The sequence below is a fragment of the Sinohyriopsis cumingii genome, chromosome 1, assembly GCF_028554795.1.
Source record: "Sinohyriopsis cumingii isolate HCF-2022 chromosome 1, ASM2855479v2, whole genome shotgun sequence".
In the NCBI taxonomy this organism is placed as follows: domain Eukaryota; kingdom Metazoa; phylum Mollusca; class Bivalvia; order Unionida; family Unionidae; genus Sinohyriopsis; species Sinohyriopsis cumingii.
In genome coordinates this window covers 169,080,462-169,099,741 of record NC_142961.1, presented here as the reverse complement: position 1 = coordinate 169,099,741, position 19,280 = coordinate 169,080,462, and the positions used below count along the sequence as shown (strand labels likewise).

General features: G+C 34.8%; 1 protein-coding gene across 6 annotated transcripts in view; it reads right to left on the bottom strand.

Annotated features, from left to right (window-relative positions):
• Positions 1-19,280, bottom strand: part of LOC149808356 (EH domain-binding protein 1-like) — a 205,686-nt gene that overhangs the window by 85,654 nt on the left and 100,752 nt on the right. For all 6 annotated transcript variants that reach the window (XM_089976051.1, XM_089976077.1, XM_089976070.1 and 3 more), the window contains 3 exons: positions 17,394-17,563; positions 7,287-7,365; positions 2,951-3,024 (listed from right to left, as the gene is read on the bottom strand). In XM_089976051.1, coding sequence (XP_089832177.1) covers positions 2,951-3,024; positions 7,287-7,365; positions 17,394-17,563 — 323 coding nt within the window. The remainder of the gene's footprint in view (positions 1-2,950; positions 3,025-7,286; positions 7,366-17,393; positions 17,564-19,280) is intronic.

Genomic DNA, 19,280 nt, shown 5'->3' with positions numbered 1-19,280 from the left:
ATGTGGATGAGCAGTGAAATAAAAGTCCAGCACTGGTGGAATGGCCAGTTGGTTTTTGTGTATGGTTAGCCTGAATGCTAGGGCTATAGAAGATGGTCTTGCTCTCACCTGTACCTCTCTCCAAGGGCCTGACTGGATGGATAGTCCTCACTGAAATCTCCTTCATAGTAAGGTATGTCATCAACAGCATGGCTAAACAGACAGATGTGTCACAATGATCTCTGAAAATCCTAGTTGGCCTACCATTTTATGAAAAAGGTCCCCATGCTAGGACAGCTGGATGGCCAGTGATGATGAGGCTTTATTATAATAAACCCCATGCATCTGGATTTACACTCAGACATGCAGGGGGACATACATCCACTGGGTAGCCTAAAACTGGAGGGACATTCCCACAATTAGTTGGAAAAAGAAGCAGAAATGAGCAAAGGAAATAAAGGTACTATATGGCTTGACGTCAATAACTTCATTGTTTCCTAAACCAGATGATGCATCTGTTCAAAGGTGGACAGTTGTACCATCTCAACATTATCCTCCATCAATGCTGTTGATCTTATCTTACTATAGCTGATGGTTGCAAGCTGTTAACTTTTGGATGGGGGATGCCTTTGTCCCCAACAGGTCTCGCAACAGCAGTTGACTTTGGATGTATGCTGAGGATGTAAACGTTATCTTTTCTTGACTTATTTGGTCTTTCCAATTTGATGCCCTCTGGACTACAATAATCCAGACTTCCCCTATCCACGTATTACACACATAGATGATGTACACTTAGTACATACAAGACAGGAGTCATGGCTGTCTTCCTTTGCTTGGAACGTTTTGAATTTCGTGCATTTAGTTGACATTTTGATTGGAGTGATATGAGAAAAAAACAATGAAGCCATACAACAGAAAAAACAAGGTTAAAGTTAGTAATTCAGCATATAACTAACTTGCAAAAGGTAGTTCCAGTAAAATATAAATGGGACCCAGGGAAGGCACTTCTAATCTTGAATGGTCACCAATAGATGCAGTTTAGAATTTTGTATTGTTTTCATAAGAACTCTTGGGTAACCTGAGTACCCTGGGATATATTTTTTTTAAAATGCCTTCACTGGGTACGATGTATAAGTGGAATGGTCCTAATACTACTTGCATTACTAAGAATTAGCAAAAACAGTGTCACATTAGCTTTTTAAAGGCAACATGAGTTAAACAAAAATTTTGTGCTGACATGGGGTCTTAAACAGATGAAGTCCATAAAGGTGAAATATTCATCCAAATTTGGAAGAAATTGTAAAAATAATGTATACAACCTGTAGAATAATGATTATCTTACACAACAAATTCAAATTTAAAGCTGGATGGTCCAATTTTAACACTAAGATGGCTTTGACTGTTGGAGGTAAAATGTACATTGTCATCAGTACAGCAGTAAAGCTAAAAAACTAGTGACACCTGGCAGTGGCAAGGAGAGGTAATAGGCAAGAGTTATTGCCCTCTGTTTATACGAGATAGACAGAAAAAGACAATTTTCATCTTTTAGTAGGGCTGGATTCATGATGTAGCAGACTAATATCCCCTAATGTTAATGTGATTGGGGAATGTATTTGAAGGAGAAATGTAGATGGCGATGTTGTATAGATTTGCATTTGCCACCCCTCCCAACTGCCAAATGAAATCTTTTTTCAGTTCACTGCAATACAGAGCCGTAATAATGAGTAGCAATCAGTTGTGTCCTCAGTATTAATACATTTATATTGTTGCATGCGTGTCAGATATAAACAGTAACTATCTACAGGTAATGGTGAGTGGAAAAACAATGGAATTCTCCACAAACTGTTACAATGATTGGCCTTGGCACTTGGTCAGGTATGTGTCTTTAGTGCAATTTGTAGAAAATAACTCACTGTTAATATGGCACAAAATAGTGACTTTAAAAAGTATGGTTGAGAAATTCCTTGAATGTCTGGAAGCTCTTTCTCAGAATCTTTTGGTTTTTCACTTTACAAAAACTTTCATCAAGTTTTATTGATATCAGGTATGCAAAAACACAAATGTTGACTATTAGATTTGAATTGATCTGAAGTAGCATAAACATTGTGATATTAATGCAATAAAATTATTTTTTAAAGAAGTGGCTATTATGTGATACAACTCTGGGCTTGTGATAACATCTCTACTGGCAAATCATGACATGTTTATAATGACAATTCCCAATTTCACTGACATGTTTAAAATTTGGGTCTAGAAATGTGGATTTAATTTGTCAAACTTAGTTGTTAAATCCCTATAGACTTTTTGCTAGATTTGAGGCTTCATTTTAATTCCTGACTTTGGTTTTATTGTTGAATACAGATAATTATGAAAACCAGATATATTACTTATTTACCATCTCTTATCACTTAAAAGCAACAGCAAATTACATGGACTTTGATCTACTATCACATAATGCACCAGCAGATTAAGGTCTATGTTGTTTGTTCTACTGATTACTCCAAATAAATTGCATGGACTGAGATCTTCCAGTGCATAATGTGTTGGCAGATTAGGGTCAATGTTGTTTGTTCTACTGATTACTCCAAATAAATTGCAGCATCTTGAATGTCACGTTTCTTTAGTTCTTTTTGGAAAGCTTGGTTCAGAAATTCATAGTTCTTGACTTATCCATGGACTGAGATCTTCCAGTGTATTGGCAGATTTGAGTCTATGTAGTTTGCAGCTGGATCTGACTTGTACATGGGTATAGATGGTAATCTGAACTATGAAAACAAAAGAGTGGACAAAAGAACCACAAGTTTATCAAGTGGTTATAAAACCAACAACTTTCATGTATCGTTGACTGCATTGTACTTTTTTACAATGAAAGAGACCTTTATATTACAATGAAAGAGATCTTTATAAATTATAATAAACAATGTTAAAAGTCATTAGATTATTTCTCACTGGAGAATTGCAATCTATTTACCTCAGCCTCTGCTAACAACTCATCCAGGTAGAGCAAATCCTTGTCACTTTCTTCCCCTGGACTGGGACTTCGCTCTGAAATTTCAAAGGCATTGTAAAATAATCAAAATGCATACAAAGGTTGGTATATGTCGCATCTATAAACATTACATTTGTAACAACAGGATGTTTGCATAGTTCTTGACTTATCCATGCATGTAATGAACTCCATCTCTATCCTGCCCTACATCCCACCCTACCCCAACTACCAGTAACCCTGCTACCATGACTCCACTAATATTTAGAGATCACATTTCCAGGATTTGAAGCCATCATCTTAAATGAATTAAAAACTGCATTAGATTATGCAAACAGACATGTTCTGGACAGCATGAACCCAGTATGAGATTACACATGCATACAGACATATTCTGGGTAGGATGTGATTATTACTAATACATTAAATGAATTCCATCTGTATCCTGCTGTACCTCCTGACCCCAACCCACTAACCCAGCTCCCATGGCTCCACAAGCATTTCAAAAGTATATTCCAGGATTTGAAATCCTAATCTTAAATGATTTAAAGTCTGGGTAGCATGATTGCAGTACAAGATTACACATGCATGCAAACAGCCAGTCTGGGTATCATGATCCCAGTATGAGATTATGCATGCAAACAGAAAGTCTGGGTATCACGATCCCAGTATGAGATTATGCATGCAAACAGAAAATCTGGGTATCACGATCCCAGTATGAGATTATGCATGCAAACTGAGAGTCTGGGTATCATGATCCCAGTATGAGATTATGCATGCAAACATAGAGTCTGAGTATCACAATCCCAGTATGAGATTATGCATGCAAACAGAGTCTGGGTATCACAATCCCAGTATGAGATTATGCATGCAAACAGAGTCTTGGTATCATGATCCCAGTATGAGATTATGCATGCAAATAGAGAGTCTGGGTATCATGATCCCAGTATGAGAATATATATGCCAAGAGAGAGTCTGGATATCATGATCCCAGTATGAGATTATATATGCAAACAGAGTCTGGATATCATGACCCCAGTATGAGATTATGCATCCAAACAGAGAGTCTGGGTATCATGATCCCAGTATGAGATTATGCATGCAAACAGAATCTGGGTATCATGATCCCAATATGAGATTATGCATCCAAACAGAGTCTGGTTAGCAACAGGCATGGTCTGGGTAGCATGATCCCAGTATAAAATAACTCGTGCATGTAAACAGGTAAGTTTTTCTCTGAAAAGCAGTTATCACATTAAACATGAAAACATTCATATCTATAGCAATACCAGGTTTTCTAACTGGTTTTAACAAGATTATATCTGTGCAACAGGTATAATATTTCATTAGAAATATGTACATACAGTATAAATGTAGGAAAGCGACACATTTATTTAAAATTACTGGCATAAAGTTTAGCTTGGCTTTCCATTCGTTCGTTTCATCTTTGCACATGAAAATGCCTTTGACTGGTTGTTTTTTGAAGTAGTGGTTTGTTATTATCAGATACCTAATATATATATAAAAAACTGAATCAGAGCACTCTTGAATTTTCTTTCACATGACATGAATTACATATATAAGGTGGTATTATTTCATTGCTGATCTTGTGTTCATGTGCCATTGCTATGCCACTGATGTGTTGAGAAAAGATAAAGAATGAAATGTTTTTTCTTCAATTTTTGCTTGTATTTCTGGCCTGTCCATAAATGATACAACTTAAAACAATGATAAAAATATCTTACCATGCACTGTATTTATTTATTCCATACAGCTGAATATTAAGATATAATATAACCAGTGTAATAAATTATTACATAGCTGATCTCTCTACATAACCACATCTCTTTCAGATTCCTGCTGGTGCCTCTCTCCACTCGAAAAAAGTAAATTAATGCATGTGAGGTAATTAAAACAAGTTCTTCAAATTCAAGAAAAGACCATTTCTTCTTTTTAAATGCCAAGTATTGAAACAATCTACGATATTCTTGAGCAATAAAATGATTTTCAAATTAGATACTGTTGTGACAAAACTGAATGCAAGATAGGTGCAATTTCTAATTAGGATGAAATGGACTTAATTAGAAGTCTTTTGGTGAAAACCTCAGTATGGGTCAATTAAGGAGATAAGATATTCTAGATGGCCATAATGGCAGCCATATTGATGTAAGATTGGCGCCATTTTCAATTATGATCAATTAGATATCATAAGAAGTTTTTGATGAAAAACCCATGTTAACCTGTTCTTCCATTCATGAGTAGCAACAACAAGATTTTCAAGATGGTCAATGTGGTGGCCATATTGAATGTCCAAGAAGTACCATTTTCATTTAGGACCAACTAGACCATGGGAGAAATGTGTATGTCAAGTTTCATGACAACCCTCTAATTAGTTTAGGATGAGTTGCAAAAATAAATTGTGTTAATGGATGGGTGGACAAAAGGCCATATGATAAGTTCTCATGGTCTATGGTCAATTGACCAAAAAGAAAACATTACTAACACCTTAACATAAATATTTTATGACTATAACCTTGAACATAAAGTCAAGGGGCAGTTATTTGTCAATGAGTGAACTGTCTTCATTTCATAATGATTCATTCCAAGTATGAACATAATCCATCAAGGGGTTTAGGAAATATAAGCAAATTAAAAAACCTTTAGAAAAAAACTCGATGCAAACAAATCTTCCAGAACTATGATCATAACTCCAGGGTCATAGGGACAAGTAAGCATGTTAGGAATAAATCGTCTTAGCTTCATAATGATTAATGCCATGTATAATCAAAATCAATCAAGGGGTTTAGAAAATGTTAGCAATCAATGTTACATGTTTAGGCTCGAATAAATAGTAATACAAGAAAGAGTGAAAACAATAAGCTTTGAAAAATATAATAATTTATTTCCCTGGAAAAATTCTGTAAAAATGAAAAATATGAACTTATGGTTTTAAGAGTCAAATCCAAAAATAATCCAAGAATAATCACGAATAAATTTTTTAAAGTCCTAATGATTTCAAGTTCGAGTCCCGACAAAGAATCCAAGATGGAAGATGATGACGTATGCTGTAACCAGTAGTCTTGAAGTCTACAGTTCCTTGTAGAAACAAGAAATATCACTCTGGTTTTGGAAATCTGAATAAATATTTCATAAAAGCTGTCTTTGTTCAAGAATCTCAAATGGGCATATGTATTTTCCAGGGAAAAAAAAAGAATCAATCCTTTTGAATCCAAGTAATTTAAAATAACTCCAAACAACACAACATACACCTTCCAGTGTAAAGATAAAGCCCAACTACTGAGAATAACTCTCAAAAACAAAGGTTATATCATACTCTAAAATGCAAAAGGGGGGGGGGGGTCACATGATCATGTTCCAGAACCTCGTAGAAATTATTTGTTTAAAATTATGTACAACAGTGTGACCCTGATGAAAACCAATCATTTTACTCTAAGAAATAAAATTTAAAAAATTGTTTACATCTTAAATAAGTAATCTCATCATAACCTCAACAACAACCAATCATTTTAAAATAAAAATAGAACTTATTTACGTTGTTGCTACTAATTTTGAAACAATGTCAGGATCTAGGTCAACACCTGGTGTTTACTAAAATGAACAGTCATGGTCAAACTATTTTCTGGAAAAAGTATCATCTCCAGTGAATAAATTTACATTACAATAGCATGTAATGAAAAATAAAAAAATTTAAAAACTGACAAACAAACAATTAAACTGAAATAAATATACATTAAATCAGATATAATTAAATCAAATATACATAACAGCAACTAAACCTGAACCAAGATCCTAATGAATTTTTTTCCTAAGACCTTGACTCCAAAGTAAAAGGGGTGAGGAAACATATTGCTGAATGCATTGTTATAGCCACATAATCATTCATGCCAAGCATCATGAGTACCATTCAAGGGGATTAGAAAATACATGCATATGAAAATCGTAAACCAAAATTTTAACTGTTGACACTAATGCTGCCATTACAGTCAAATGTCTAGCAAACAAAAAGTACAGGAAAAAGTACCCATTATGAATTGCCCATAAAAACAATGTTTATTTTTTTCTCTCAGTATAACACAGATATTGATATCACATGGGTTCTGATCCAATAAAAGCCAGGCCAGCTGATGGCATGTTATAAATTGCTAACGATTTTCCAACGTCTTGCATACTTTTCACTTATTAATCATTTTCTTTCGTGGAAATGTAAGTGCAGTTATTAAAATTGTATCCAAAGTTTTCTTTCATAAGCAGACTATGTTAAAAATGCTGTTTAAACTGCATTATCATCTCTCTAACCCACCTTTATCTGAGAACTCAATGCTAGTGAAAGATATCTGTGTCTCTGGACCAATGGCCTTCTTATTATGCTGCATTGGATTCTGAAATTGGAGTAAGATGGAAAATATTGTACTAAATGGACCAATGATTGCATCAAATTTAAGCAAAAATGTCAAAACAATTTTACATAAATGCCACACAATTTAAAACAATCAACTTTTAATGTTATTATATTTTTCAATGTTTATTTGGATAGGTTCACCACAACATTAGAACCATCAAACAATAGCAACAATGACATATTTTTACTAGTTAATAATCTTATTATTTTTCTACATACACCACTCCCTTGATAACTTGCTCCCTGATAACCTGTGAACCCGCTTATAACACAGGGTCAGTAATGGATCCATTTTTTTAACTAGAAAATTCCAAAAATTTGACCCCTATTTGTTGAACATGAAGATAATTGTGATCAAAAGTGGTAAATGAAACCTTGATATATCCCTCATTTTATCATCAAAAACAGTTGATGTGACCTAGAAATTTGAATCAACATTATGAAATTATCAACTTATAATACAATGGCATGTAATTTGTTAAAATTTCTTTCCAAACAACATTCTTGGTACATTGTAAATAACAGTATGCAACAAAATTTTGATAATGAAAAAGTCGCTAATACTTACTTGAGGCAGCACTATAATAACTAAATACCAATTAAATAAGTTTTTTCATCAAATGAAATGCGTATTTTAGTTACATCTTTTAGTTCGGTTTAAGTGTAGTGATCATAAATTCAGTGTGTCCTGTTGTATTTAAACCTGAACTATGTAAATTTACCATAACAGCAATGTCTGCGAGCATTTCTGTGAGAACCTAATTAAGTGCTAACAGTGTTTTGTGTAAGTATTTGTGGTAGTGTTGCACTGAATTTGAAGCTAACCTCCTTGTTTTACCAAGTTAATTAGACATTTGTATCAATTACAGGGGGTGGAATAAATGAAATGTTAAAAGGAATGCAAATCAACCTGTGTAATAGCTAGAAGCCCTGGTCAAGTGTCAGGTCAACTCATTTCAAGTGATCATTGAACACTATTAATGTTTTGGGGGGTGAACATAATCTAATTAAACTACTTTAAATTAGCATACTCATTCACAAATGTGACCAATGATAGCATGACAACCAAGTGAATACATGATGACATAACATTCTTTTTCACAGATACATTTTATTAATGAGAAGCTACTTTCAGAGATTGTATGTAATTTGTAATTATTGAACTGGCACTCAGAAGTTTCACTATTATTTGCAATGAAATCAAGGCATCAATATTGTACCAATAGAAGAATAATAAAATTGATTGTTAATGATGTCGGCTGTTTCATTAACTAAATGTGTTTTTTTTTAAATAAAAGGAATATTGTTTTATTGTGAATTTGAATAAATAACTAGTCTGGTTCCCTACTTAGTATTGCATTGCATTCCACTATAGTAGAGAGTAAAGCAGGGAATACATGGTTATGGGAACCAGACTACTAAACAACAACATAAAGCAGTGATGTAATACACAATGTTTTTGCGTACACATGATGGTTGTTGAAACCAGTTGGAATTATATTATCAACCTCTCAGTGGCTGGGCATCTTAAAAATAAACATCATTTTTACATAAAAGCAACTTATTGACAATTTTCCTCAATGCGATTTTAAAATGAGTATTCAGCCATGAAATAGACCAGTATTTTCTTCTCATGCAAGGCCATTCGTCCAATAAATCATCTTTTTACTACAGATGACTCCGTCTAAGAGGTATACACCACTGTACTTAATGTGATGTTTAGCCTGATCATGATCTGCATATGACACCATAAATTTGATGATTTATATATGATCATATACCGTTAATTTGTCTATCTGAAAGCTGGGTTAATCTGATATCTTACTGGGTCAAGTTTGTGTCAGCTCAATGATAATAGACTGTATCTTGTTATTCTGTGTAGGTAACAGTTACTATTTGCTATGATGGAGATGATATCAACATACAGGTTGGTTAGTTGAAAATCAATTTTCAACTGCAATAATTATAATTTAATAGGCATAATTGCTCTTGCTTGTAACAGTGTGAGAAAACTCCACTTGCACTCATTTGCTTTCAGAGTAGTGGGCATTTTCACCAGAGCGATTCTGTCCACCATTTGTTCTGAGAAATGTTTGCCCTAGAGGGCTTTTTTGATATGATCCAGATAGGCAAGTACACAGCTGATGGGGTAGTTTAAGAAGGTGAGGAAAGATCCCGATTTTCCTTAGGGTTTCTTCTGGTAGGTTAACAAGCTGCTTATCTTTGGTTGTTCCCACCTTAGAGAAGCAGCCAAGATATGGTGCCACTCCTATTCCCTTGCATTTGTTGCAACTTTGGGATGTGAGGTGTTGGAAGACAAGAGTATGTATAAATATTACAATCTATAGAGAAAGCATCTATTGCTATGGTCTTGGTAACTGAGAGTGGTCAAGAATTCTGCATTCCACCATGTTGCAAAAAGATCCACAACTATTTAGCCTAGTGTCATGTATATTTGATTTAATTTATATTTAATTTAATTCTTTGTTTGTTAGTTTTAATTTTTTTATTCCATTACATGCTATTGTAATGTAACTTTATTTACTGGATTTGACATTGTCCAGAAATTCAGTTCATTTTGACCTGGGTTTTTTTAATAAACAACTAATAATATAAACTTTGTAGCTAATGCTGACCTAGTTCCTGACCTTGATTCAGAATCAGTAAGAGCTGAAGTAAACAACTTTATAAAAATATTTTTTAAAATTCTTTCTCAGAGTAAGCTTCTATCTCGTTCTAGAAACATGACCATGTGACCCTTGACTGGGCATCTGTTTTGTGTCTTACTTAGACTTAATATTAATGTTTTGAGAAAGAATAGTCATTCTTTGTCTTAACACTGGAGAATTCCAAGAGTTTGATGTTGTGACTGTTTTTTTTTGTGTTAATTATTTTGTTTTCTTCAAATCATTTGGATTCCAAGAGATTATTTTTCCCTGGAAATGCTTGTGCCCTAAATTAATTCTAGGACAAGGACAGCTATCAAAATTTACATAGAATTCAAACACAGGAATATTATTTTCTGTGATTCAACAAAGAACTGTTGACACATCAGTACGACACTGACCACAGCATATGTCATAGCCTTCCATTTGGATTTCATCGGGATTCAAACTCAGTTTCATTAGGAAATTATAATTCTAGGAATCCTATTTATTTAATTCTTGGACTATTCTTAGATTATTTTTGGATTTGATTTGTAGAACAAGAGTTCTTTTTTCTCATTTTTACCTGGTTTTTCCAGGAAAATAAATTATTTGTTAAATTTTATAAAGCTTGTTGTCTTCACCCTTTTCTTGTTTCGTTTTGTAAAAGCCTAAACATAACACCCAGTGTTGAAGATTCAATTCAATTTGGAATTGACCATTAGGTTTGGATTAGCTGATTCCAGCAGGATGAGTCTACCAATACATTCAGCTGCCTGGGATATGACAGATTTGAATGTGGATTTGTCACCACTTGAGAAAATTCTAAATTAGGAGGCACAGGTTTGGGGATGTGGTCTCTTGGCATTTGAGATATTTCATCACACTGGAGTTGTACGACAGCAAGTGTACATCAATGATATTAATTCCCTATGGCCTTCATCTCTAGAAGGTTGATAAGAAAAGGATGGTCTTGAGGAAGTGGACACCTGTTAGTTTCCTGAATCAATGGCAGGAAATGTGCACCCAGCCTGGCATCTGCACAAACTGTGATTTCTGGAGGATTGATATGCAAGGAAATATGTGTCATAAGACAAGTTCTTCCATTTGCTAAGATGTATCCTCATATAATAGGAGATTTGGACTGCTTGCTCCAGTGTGGAAAAGTTTAGTCACCAATGGTACAACAGGATCATAGGCAATGATCTCGTGCACAGGTGACCCAGGAATAGAGATCTTGTGATGCATTGAGGAGACACAGGAGACAGAGGTATCTGCTGCAGATATGCAATGTTTTGCTTGTACTGAAGACACTGTCATGCGGATCCTTAGAGCCCATTCCTATAGAAGACAGAACCTCTTCACATGCATTTTGAACTCCATTCCCAAGTTCAAGGCATCTCAGTTCAAGACTGGCCAAATTGTGCCATAGGCCTTTGGTACCAGAACAGCCCTGAATAAAAACCTGGTTACAATGTGTATTGTATAAACTCTTCATATCCTTCTCTGAGATGACTATTGCCAGCTGCAGTATGTTGGTTCTGAAAGGATCTTTTGACCATCTATATCAGTGTGACCATGGACAATGGATGAGCATGATGAATGTGATCTGGATCCATTCAAGACAACTTGTATGATCCATAGATTGTTGGGGAAATGTCTTTCCCAATCCAGGGTTCATCCAAATTGAAGAAGGTCTTGCCATCCTCTGGCCTACTATGTCTCTGCTGATGCTTGGGATTTCTGCACGAAACAACGATATATTTGTCTTACAGAATTTGCCACCAGGACGAGATGTGTGATGTTGACTATCAGTAGTCTGTACAGGCGTCAATGAAGGCTTGGTCATGTGAAGAGTTACATCCCATGCATTCCAGCATGCTGTATCAATTTTGGCTGCCAGTTTAAATTGAATGCACTGACTGCACTTAGTCCTGTCCAATGGTGGCACCTGTAAAAATAGGCAGCTAATAGGATATACAGATGATGGCGTAAGTGAAAGAATGCTTAAAGGCATCAGTGAAACAACAGCAGCACCATTAGCAATGCTTTCTAATTGATCACTGAAGGAAAATAAATTTCCAGATCAATTGAAAACTTGCACACACTCTTCCCATTCCTAGAAAAGGTGATGAATGTGAGGTTGCCAATTACAGATCAATCTCTCTATTTAGCTGTGTCACATAAATCTTTGAAAGAGGCATTTTTAAACAAGTAAATAATTACTTTCATAAAAAGTGTCTTTTTTTATAAGTATCAAAGATTTCAACCTGGTCACTTCACTGTTTTTCAACTTGTATCATAATACTGTATATGCAATTTATTAGTATAATCTCAGAATTTTTGTATTGTATTTTGTGATCTATCAAAAGCTTTTGATCGGGTCTGGCACAGAGACTTATTATTTAAACAGAATGAATAAAGTGTTTCAGGTAATCTGATAAAATAGTTTGAAAGTTATTTAAGTAATAGAAAACAAAGGGTCCTTCTGCATGATATTTATTCATGGGAAATGATTAAAAATGCTGGAATCCATGTGGGACATTCATTTTTAATTTATGTAAATGATACTGCCAATGGTATGATCTCTCTCACTCGTCTTTTTGAAGATAACTCAACTCTGCATTATTGAACCCCTTACTGTGCTAAAATAGAGCTTGTCATGAATAATGATCTAATAAAACTGCATAATTGGTCCAAATAATGGCTCTTAAAATTTAATCCAGAAAAACAGTGGCTATGTTTTCATGAACAAAAATGTAACAAATAATCCTGAACTTGTTTTTTATAATATCGAACTTAAATATGTGCATTCTTATTGCCATCTACGATTATTACTTTCATCAAATACCAACAGACTTTTCACATTAATAGCATTTTTAGAAAAGCATCATCTCGAATATCTAATCTCTGGAAACTAAAATACAGGCAAATATTATCAAAACTGTATATAACTTCTATCAGGCCTATCTTTGAATATATCAGTGTAGTCTGGGAAGGATGCTCTTTGATCGATTTAGAAAAATTGGAAAAAAACTACAGCCTGAAGGTGCATCAAGAGTTACAGGACTTCCAAAATAAACTAGTATGTAAGCTCTCTATTTTGAAACAGGGTGGGAAAGTCAGCAGCCTAGAAGAAAAAGACAATCGTGGCGTGGCTCCTGAAATTTTATGTATTTTTCTCATACATGAAAAAGTAGTTGTTTCTTCTTAACACATTAACCCCTGAGCCAAACAGCTAGGCAGTCCCCTGAAGCATACTTGCAGAGATCACCTAGAGCAGTGTTAGCCTTTCCAGTGCCTGTATCCCTGAGACTAGCTGACAGCAATTGGATTGCAGATTTTTATAGAGGGGGCTACTTGTAATAAAATTGTTATTATTTTATTTGTATTCATTTAATTCAGCTGAAATTTGGCATGGCAGTTCTCAATAAACTTGCATACATAATGGTATAAATTTCATGCTACACGCAGAAATAAAACTAATGCATGATGGTGAAAACAAATGATGTACTTGCCAATTTGCTTATCTTGCCGTGAATAATCCATAAAATCCATTATGGATTCACAAAGAATTATTAACACCATCAACACATGAAATAATTATATTTTATGTACACAAAAATTCCACTTGTCTCTTGTAAACTCAACATCCTGTGAATACTGTACACAAATGGGCATATTTTACTTGCTCTTTACTTACCTTTCTTCCTAAGAACTCTCACTGAAATTTTTAAAAGTAATAAAACACTTAACAAACCTTGAACTATGAACACTCATGTTAACAACGTATATTTCCCAAACATTTATTTAATGATTATTCAAATGAAAAAGAAGCTCCACGAAATCAAATGCATTTGCATCAGGGTCTAAATCCGTTGCTGGTCCTTGCTATAGCCTCTTGTCAATGTGTGTTTTATCATTTACGATCATCGATCAGCTCTACTTTCATTTTCTTCTTCTTCAACATTCTCATTTTCGTCACTACCGCTGTTATTTTCAGTAGCTTTTTCGATGTCACTATCAATCTCGTCTGATTAAAATCCAGAAAATTCTCCATCAGAATCCGTCAAGTAAAAGTCTGCTCCTAGAGGCTGATTCTCATCAATTTGCATCAATTTAAAATCGAAATATTTTCACTAAATCAACTGATATCAAAGTGAAAAAAAATTCCCGCTGTTCAGCAATGTGCGCTCTATCTATGTAAGCTAAAATTTGATTGGTTAAACTGCCTGCATTAGTAGGAAATGGCTTTAAATCAACCAATGGTTTGCGCCGAGTTAACTCGTCGTGCGGGAGAAAGGCCTTGCTAAATACTGCCTCTTAAACTCGGCGCTCGGGAGACAAGCTATGCAAACTCAGCCACTTTAGCGAGGCTCGCGGGAGATCAGGGGTGTAAAGTACGACGAGTATACTCGTCACCAGGGGTTAATGTGTTAAAAGTATGAAAAATAACGTATAAAAAGTTTATTCTGGGATCGCGTTGGGCTTCGTAAACTTGGATTTTTTTCCTTATTGGCAGCAAAATATACCATCTCGCGATCTATTTTATTGGCAACATTCTTGGCTGTTAAAACTTGTATATACAACTGTTGGTTTGGAGTGAAGAAATTCAGAGGCCCCATGAAAGGAAGATGTAAACATATAAAATGCACCGAAATTTATCTACTGTTACATAAACAAATTCTTTGTCCATATTGACAACCCATCTAAACAGTGCACTGTTATATCATAATCTGCTTATCTTGACATTTAGCATGAGAACTGTATGTTGTGAGATATCTGCTTTTTTGTTGTTGACATTTCTAGTAATGGAGATCAACCGAACGAGGCATTATCTCATAATTTATCTTTTGTCAATTACACATGAAAGTACTGGTATAGTTGCCGGTCAAGATTCTCTCTTAACCCAAGCCAGTTTCAGGGTTTTAATGATCAAATGGTCTGTATTGCTGTCGTAAAACAAAAGACAAATCCACCAATTGTAAACAAAGGAGACGTGGAAACATTGAGCTTTCCATTGTGTGGAAAACTATGATTTTATTCAGCCAAAACACAAAAGTAAAATAGACTGAACATGATCTTAGTTGATCTATATTCAGAATTTTAGCCTTTATTATTACCATTCTTTCATGAACACATAACAGTTATGCTGGTTGTGCCTTGCACAAATGAATGTGTGTACCTTTTCATAAAGATTACCTCAGTTTGCAGCATTGCTTATATTACTGAAAAAGAGTAACTCATGAGTGTGGATCAACGTAAAAGAAACAGCTATTACTGACTAGCTGAAGTATTATCTGGAAGAATGCGGTTTGGTCGAATAAATGAATAAAGCAAAATCTGCATCTAATATGTATGGGAATAAACAAGGATTAAAGTGATGCTAGGCACGATTTGCACTGTGTAAGTACTGTACATTATAGTACAGCCTAGTCTCCCAGGTAAACTTGAACCTACCATGAATTATGAAGTCTTTATTTACCTTTATTTAATTTTGTGTTGGAGAAATCAGAAAATATGCACATGCAAAATAGTAACAAAAGCAATCATAGTAGTTTATAACAGTTTAGTAAGTGTTGGGACACAGAGAATGTATTTTTTTTTCACATGCATATATATATTAGGACATGGAAAAAATTATTTTTTCGTGTCCCAAGATTTACAGCTATTATGGTAATCAAAAAAACAAATCTTAAAAACTTTCAAGTTTAGACCTTGGCCCATGGATAAGACGAACCCCCTTCTTCCAGGCTTTAATTTTTCCAAACTTATTTGGCTTATAAACGAGTATATATGGTAACCTGGATATAATACACTCATGGCTATTTTGCACATACACCTTGTCATGTGTGCCTTGAAGCAGTAATTTCTCTCTCTCTTGTTTGTGATTTTGTTGGATCTAATTTTCTGTTAGATATCATGTTGAAAGCCTTGAAGACAACCAAACATGATTAATTTATACATCTTTACATAATGACATTGTCAATGTTTTCATACAACATAAGTGATACACTCTATGGATGTGTATGCTACATCACAGCACCATGCAGATTTTGGATTAGAGATACATTTGTTTCTTTTGCACACAAACTGTTTAGGAATAACAAAAAATAAAAATAAATAAGAACAGTACAAGGTTAGATTCTTTCAGTGCATTATAAATTAAGTATTCTATTTACCTACTTTATTGTAATTTGCAGGGTTGGGGGGCAGCACATTCATAACAATTTGTTTCCTGTCTATAAGTGTTGGGACATATAATCTAGGTAAACAAAGAGTTAATTATAAGCTATGGGACTGGAGAAAAAAACTTATTTTATCTTGTCTTAAGAAATATCGTAAATACAGTATGTGAATTACCTACAAGACCCTACAGTATGTAATTACTGACTGAGACTGGAAAGCATTGCTAAAACTTCCTGTGAAGTGGATACTAATTGTCTGCATGGCCTTTCTGGTCTATCTATTCTCAGTCAGTGACTGCAATCATATTACTGAAAGAATGTATTGTGACCAGGACAAGTTAATACAAGATGGTGCCGAGAGACACTCCTTCAACTCACTCCATTACTTTATTACCAATATTTACAGGAATTATTACTTAATATTTGGGATTTTTGTGAGGACTCTGTTTTATAGCATTAGCAAAAGCAGTAACTGAAATTGGTGCCAATTCCTGCATCCAAGGGAATATAACTCAAGTCTGACTTCCACCTGTGTGTGCAGACAATGTTTAGTGTTTTTATAACAAAAAGCTAACTGGGGGAGTGTCCGGATTAGCAAGACAGTGGTCATACTCCTAAGATATTATGATCAGGTAGCATATCTGAAGAAGAAACCAAGTCACCTTGTGCAAGCCACTAATGACTATTTTGTAAGATGACAACACTGGGGATGTGTGTGAGAACTTATTCCCTTTTTGAGGACAAGTCTTACAATTTTCCCTCCAAATGAAATTTTAAAGTGCTATTTATGTTATTTCACTTTCAATATCACTGCTTAGCTCTTTAAAATCCAGTGCAATGTAATTTCACATACAACATATTTTGCTTACAGTATACTCATTTTAAGAAATCTTTGCTTATACCCAGCATGTCCTGTGTATAATGCTGTACACATTAATGGCTCTAGCAAACAGCAGTATAATAAAGTATAGTAGTCACAATATTCTTGCTAGTGTTGATGTGGGTTTATTTTATTAGATCTGCCACACCACAATTAGTACAGCAGGTCTGGACCTTAGCTGAAAAAGTATGCAAATGTAACAAGTATCCTAGACAATCCTTGGGTCAATCATATATGCATTATTGATCTTTTATCACCAAAACATTAATATTGTGACTGCACTACATCACTGTACCTGGTCACTCTGTATGAATGGCTTGTTATTTTCTGTAGGGGATAGAGACCCTGACAGTTGCGAGGAGATGTTTGGCTTTGCAAGGCTGATCTTCTTTAGCATGGTTGATCCATTGGACTTGGGTTGAGTAGGATCAGTACTTCCTAAGAGACTGTTGGATCTTTCAAATTCTATAAAAGATATATGGCATTACAAAATGAGATTCTGAAGATTTTCATTTTGAACAATACCTTTTAAGTGACATCATTTCAGAGCAGTCTCTAATGATTACACAATAAAAAAATGCATTATGATTTATTGATTGTTTCTCAAATACTAAATTTCATCAATTTCATGGTTGCTGCCAAGAATTTGTAACTATAGCAATAATTCACCTTTAAAAACAAAATAAACTTTGTAATCCATGCATTTACATCAATGAGAATGACTTCTTTTAATCCATGAAAATTGATAGCAATAAAAATGAATAAAGTTAGTGTATTACTCATATTCAGCTTTATTCATACGAAACTATCATACCATACAAACTCACGTGCAAGTCAGATCCAAATATACGCTGACATAGCCCCACATCTGTCACTGCATATTGCACTGGTTGTTGTTGTAAGGTTTAACACCATTTTTCAGCACAAGATAGGCTACACATTGTGGCCAGTATAAATGGTGGAGGAAGAACCCTGGAAAACCCCAGAAAAAAGCACCACCCCTCAAGAAGCTACTTACATACCCACATTGGCCGAACCCGAGACTTGAACCACACAAAGGTGATCTGTAACAGTGAGCGCCTTAGACCACTTGCCCCCCCCGCCCCATAATGCACTGGTGGCTCTGGGTCTATGCAGTTCGCTACAAGTAATCAGTAACTCAAACAACATAGAGTCTGATCTGCTGTTGCACTATGTGATGGCAGGTCAGCATTAATGCTGCTTGCAGTTGGACCTGACTTGTGCTCAAGTATATATGGTAATCATGGTGCATTCATATAAATTGAAGTTCACATATAGACCTGAAAGAAACAAAATATATAGCCCATAATTTGGAGAAAAACACTGTGCAAAATAAAAATGTTTGAAATTTTTAGTGAAATCAAAATTCTTTTCAATCTGAGATTATTTTTCTTCATGGCTAATAAATGATCTGTAATATCATTGTCCTCCTGACTAATAAGTGATCTGTTAGATCAGCATCCTCATGACTAATAAATGATCTGTTAGATTAGCATCCTCATGACTAATATATGATCTGTTAGATCAGCATCCTCCTGGCCAATAAATGATCTGTTAGATCAACATCCTCATGACAAATAAATGATCTGTTAGATCAATGTCCTCATGGCTAATAAGTGATCTGTTAGATCAGCATCCTCATGACTAATAAATGATTTGTTAGATCAGCGTCCTCCTAGCTAATAAGTGATCTGTTAGATCAGCATCCTCATGACTAAAAATGATTTGTTAGATCAGCCATCCTCCTGGCCAATAAATGGTCTGTTAGATCAGCAGCCTCATGACTAATACATGATCTGTTAGATCAGCATCCTCCTTGCCAATAAATGATCTGTTAGATCAGCATCCTCCTCGCCAATAAATGATCTGTTAGATCAGCATCCTCATGATGAATAAATGATCTGTTAGATCAATGTCCTCCTGGCTATTAAATATGTTAGATCAGCATCCTCCTGACCAATAAATGATCTGTTAGATCAGCACCCTCCTTGCCAATAAACGACCTATTAGAGCAGCATCCTCATGATGAATGAATGATATGTCAGATCAATGTCCTCCTGGCTATTAAATATCTATTATATCAGCATCCTCATGACAAATTAAAGATCTGTTAGATCAGCATCCTCCTGGCTATTAAATATCTGTTAGACCAGCATCCTCC